Genomic DNA, 5,000 nt, shown 5'->3' with positions numbered 1-5,000 from the left:
GCAAAATAAGATAACGTAAAATATTTCGAAATCAAAGAAAAGGGTGAACGGGCGAGACAGGCAATACTCGTAACTGGCTCATTGGTGACTTAGTACAAGTTTAGCCATCTATGTGGTAAAACAATCAAACAAGTACATTGGGCATAGCACGTGTCTACACGTCGTACCTGTCGGCAAGGGGTTAAAGACTATGAAACTGAATGAAAAATACTTGATGGGAATCATTCTGACATGCCAAACATTCCTTTAGTGAATAGGATCAGTATTGAATACGTTGATTATTATTTACTGGTATGTACATCCTGTTCTGTATTGTCCAGGATGCAAGTTTATGGTCTCTCTGTCTCTTATTTGAAGTTCATTAGTAATCTTTTTGTTTCTCCCCCCAAAGAATCTAGAATTACGTGATTACCAGATGGATGGAGTCAACTGGCTCATTCATGCTTGGTGCAAGCACAACTCTGTCATACTTGCTGATGAGATGGGTCTGGGTAAGTCTGTTATGTTTCATTTTTTTTGTACTGGGTATGAATAACTGCATAATACTGAGGAATGGTTAGAAATGTGTGATGTTAGCTATTGTTAATGTTATTATTATTGTCGGCACAGTCATCCGTAATCATAGTTTTCATTATTGTTATCATCGTCATTCTCATATCTCATTACTAATGAGATGATGATAATGAAAATGAGAATGACACTGTTTCTATGCAGATAACTTTAGCATGTTACAGTGTTATGTTGTAACAAAAATCTGATGAGATTGTCCTCTGTTTGTTCCAGGTAAAACCATCCAGACTATAAGTTTTCTGAGCTACCTTTTCCATACACACGCCATGTATGGTCCCTTCCTCCTAGTCCTACCACTCTCCACCCTGAATGCATGGCAGCGGGAATTCCACAACTGGGCTCCAGACATTAACGTCATTGTTTACATCGGTGACAGGGACTCCAGAAGAATTGTGAGTTTGTGTGTGTGTGTGTGTGTGTGTGTGTGTGTGTGTGTGTGTGTGTGTGTGTGTGTGTGTGTGTGTGTGTGTGTGTGTGTGTGTGTGTGTGTGTGTGTGCGTGCAAATTAGTGTGTGTGTGTTCAAGGTATAAATTGTGTTTGCATGTGTGGGTGTGTGTGTGTGTGTGCATGCATGTACATATAAATGAAAGAATTTTGTTGTAGTTGTCTTTGCTAAATATTTGAAAAAGGCAGTTAGATACTGAATTAGAAAGGCTTCCATCATCTAGTTTACATGGAAGATGAAATTTTGAAGATAAATTGAAGAAAATACAAGCTTTCTCTTGCCACGTACAGGTGAGAGATTATGAGTGGACAACCTCCTCCAAAAGGCTCAAGTTCAATGCTGTTCTCACAACCTATGAGATTCTTTTACGTGATAAAGAAGACCTGAGAGACAGCTGTCAGTGGGCTTGTCTGGTGGTTGATGAGGCACATAGGTGAGTGAACTAACATTATTTTGGATTGAACATGTCTTGTGTAGGGTTGCTATATCAATTAAAGAATCATATCATCATTGCTATAGCTCATCTTTTACATGATGAGTGATTATTTCTTGTGGAAAGCAATGATCTCATTAGGGATTGTAGTGCCATATACTGATGATGTAGTTAAACCACTGTTTTGAGGTATTTACTGTGTTCCATGACACCTCATAGGTTTTTGTATTCCTGTCCTCTTCACATGTGATACTTAAATTTTTTCTATTCCCTGTTCCTAGGCTCAAGAATGAGGAGTCTCAGCTGTACCAGGCACTGAAGGAGTTCCGCTCCAACCACCGTTTGCTCATCACTGGCACACCCCTCCAGAACTCTCTCAAGGAGCTGTGGGCCCTCCTGCACTTCATTATGCCTGAGAAGTTTGACGACTGGGACTACTTTGAGTCACAGCATGACAGTGAGAACATGAGGAAGGGTTTCCACCGCCTTCATAAGCAGCTAGAGCCCTTCCTTCTGCGTCGTGTCAAGAAGGACGTGGAGAAGTCCCTCCCTGCAAAGGTGGAGCAAATCCTCAGGGTGGACATGATGCAGCAGCAGAAGCAGTTCTACAAGTGGATTCTCACCAAGAATTATGACATGCTCAAAAAAGGTATGCGATAGGTGTCTGATTCTTTGTTTTTCATATGGAATATGGAGAACTGTACAGAAAATATAGGTAGATATGCATCTATCTAAATATCAATCTTTGTGTCTATAGGTGAAATATCCTCTATAATTAATCTCTCTTTTGGGTTGAACAGGGAACAGGGGTTCAACTTCAAGTTTTGTAAATATTGTGATGGAGTTGAAGAAATGCTGCAACCACAGTCACCTCATTAAACCTGCTGAAGATACTATATCAACAGAGATTCTGCCGGTAAGAAGTTTTACAAGATTTATATTGAAACGATGTGGTTATAAAGTTGTGTAATCAAAATTACATAATGGATAGAAAATTACAGTACTGTGTTGATCAAAGAGGTCAAGCATTTTTTAGTTTCAGTTTTATGTAATCAAACGTACGTGATTTTTTATTCTAAATCTATTTTATCTCCCTACTTTTGCCATTTTAGGCTTTATTAAGAGGCAGCGGGAAGTTAATGCTGTTGGACAAGCTTTTGGTTAGGCTGCGGGAAACGGGGCACAGAGTCCTCATCTTCTCCCAGATGGTGCGCATGCTGGACATCTTGGCGCAGTACCTGCAGTACCGCCGCTTCCCCTTCCAGAGGCTGGATGGCTCCATCAAGGGTGAACTCAGGAGGCAGGCACTCGATCACTTCAATGCTGATGGTTCTCAGGTGAGGGGGTGTTAAAGGTTCATAGTGACGATAATAATGTTAACAAATAGGACAGCATTGCTAATGATAGTAATAATGATGTTAATAAGAATGATATCAATGATAGAATAATGTTATTAATAATGATGATAATTAATACAGATCATGATAATGATAATTATAATTTGAGAGTAATAATGATTATGAGAATGATAATAAAAATTAAAATGATGATAATGATAATGGTGATAATATTGGTAGCAATAATAATGATGGTACAGAGTTTATTATGTAATAACCAACAATATAAAATCAATAATAATGATAAGGATGATACTGATGATAATCATCATGAATTAAGTAATGAGAAAAACAGATTGAAAATAGATTGTATTCTGACAACAAAAATAATTATATTGTTATTTGTTTATATAAATGTTATTAATTGGCCTTTTTTTTTTTTTTTTTTTTTTTCTTTTTTTTTTGTTAATATTTCCATGTTTACAGAAACTGTTTTATTTTAATTGTGATGGAAATGTACTTTCTCAGCTTAATTGTAACTGTAATTTATAGCTTACAAAGTTCAGGAATTAAAAGAGCTAAAAAACTTTATTCGCACACTTCAGGATTTCTGTTTCCTCCTGTCCACCCGTGCCGGAGGCCTTGGAATCAACCTCGCTACGGCAGATACCTGTCGTCATTTTTGACTCGGATTGGAATCCCCAAAATGATCTGCAAGCGCAAGCAAGAGCACATCGAATAGGTCAGAAAAATCAGGTAAGAAGCGAATGAGTTTACACGAGCGCGAGAGACGTTTGTTGAGGAAAGATGACATGATTTGTAGTACAGAAGCAAAATTGGAAATGACATATTGGTAAACTGTATTGGTTTGAAAATTTAGGAATATTATGCATGCTGTAAGCGTAACAAATTTGTGATTTATCAGATGCAGGGATAACTAATTGATTGCCAGTTTGGTTGATGAATTGGGAGCTCAACATACGATACACATTTCAGGTTAATATTTATCGGCTGGTGACGAAAAATAGTATAGAAGAAAATATTATTGAGCGCGCGAAACAGAAGATGGTTCTCGATCATCTTGTTATCCAGTCCATGGACACTTCTGGTCGCACTGTCTTCAATAAAAAAATGTCTAGTAAGTGTGCATGAATAAATTTTTATGATATATGAAATTTTTGAAGAGAAAAAAATGGTATTGAAGTGAAAATTGACATGGTAAAAGAAATAGTATTTATAGGTTTTGTAAGTGAGGTGTTTTTACATCTGATTATTTTATTTTGATTAAAGCCTAGTAACTTAAAACTTGTTTTCTAGGCTCAAATTCTAACCCATTCAACCGCGAGGAGTTGAATGCCATCCTAAAGTTTGGTGCAGAGGAACTTTTTAAAGATGACGAGGAGAATGAGGAGGAGCCAATGGTAAGAACACTTTCCTGCCTTTTACCTTTTACGGGTGGGTCACATGTACAAGCATCATAACATACCACTTGGTCTGTGGGATACAGCTGTACACGCGGTGACGCACCAGAGTTTATGGCACTCAGGGACTTCTGATACTGGTCGGCATTGGGTTAATTAAACCAGTAAAGAGGGAATAAAATAAACAGGTAGCTTCTTTTTTTTTAGATTAGATGTGTTTTTTTTAGCTTTTCTACCTGCCCAGACCATATTAACATTCATGAACAGACAAGCGATGATACAGTACGAACAAAATGCTTAACCTATTTCTCTCAACAGTGTGATATAGATGAAATCCTCAGGAGAGCTGAGACGAGGGACGAGGCTCCGTCCATGGCCAGTGATGAGCTCTTGAGCGCATTCAAAGTGGCTTCCTTTAATCTAGATGAAGAGGAGGAAGTCTCCAAGCTTGACTCCGTTGATGAGAGCACCAAAGACTGGGTAAGATATTACACTTTTCTTGTTTTCTTTGTTATTTTTAGTGTCATTGATGTTAATAGTAATAATTGCACTGGTTGCGCTTAATAATTGTGGGTTTTATGTAAGATTGTTTTGGGATTCACTTTATTTTACTCTAAATATTTATTCATTTATTCATTTATTAATTTTCTATTACAGGATGAAATTATCCCAGAGGATTTCCGAACCAAAATTGATGAAGAGGAGAAGCAAAAAGAAATGGCTGACCTCTACCTGCCCCCAAGAAAACGGAAGACGGTGAATCAGGCAGGACAGAAGGTAGGAGTCTATAAAG

At 37.6% G+C, this 5,000-nt stretch overlaps 1 protein-coding gene across 1 annotated transcript in view; it reads left to right on the top strand.

Annotated features, from left to right (window-relative positions):
- Positions 1 to 5,000, top strand: part of LOC125048293 (chromodomain-helicase-DNA-binding protein 1-like) — a 24,185-nt gene that overhangs the window by 12,272 nt on the left and 6,913 nt on the right. The window contains 12 exon segments of the mRNA XM_047646940.1: positions 392 to 491; positions 784 to 962; positions 1,307 to 1,449; positions 1,731 to 2,098; positions 2,250 to 2,365; positions 2,562 to 2,786; positions 3,392 to 3,457; positions 3,459 to 3,542; positions 3,783 to 3,924; positions 4,104 to 4,207; positions 4,526 to 4,687; positions 4,865 to 4,984. Of these exon segments, the coding sequence (XP_047502896.1) occupies positions 392 to 491; positions 784 to 962; positions 1,307 to 1,449; positions 1,731 to 2,098; positions 2,250 to 2,365; positions 2,562 to 2,786; positions 3,392 to 3,457; positions 3,459 to 3,542; positions 3,783 to 3,924; positions 4,104 to 4,207; positions 4,526 to 4,687; positions 4,865 to 4,984 (1,809 nt within the window).

Source organism: Penaeus chinensis, chromosome 43 (assembly GCF_019202785.1).
Source record: "Penaeus chinensis breed Huanghai No. 1 chromosome 43, ASM1920278v2, whole genome shotgun sequence".
Classification (NCBI taxonomy): Eukaryota; Metazoa; Arthropoda; class Malacostraca; order Decapoda; family Penaeidae; genus Penaeus; species Penaeus chinensis.
This window is presented reverse-complemented; position numbering and strand designations above follow the sequence as displayed.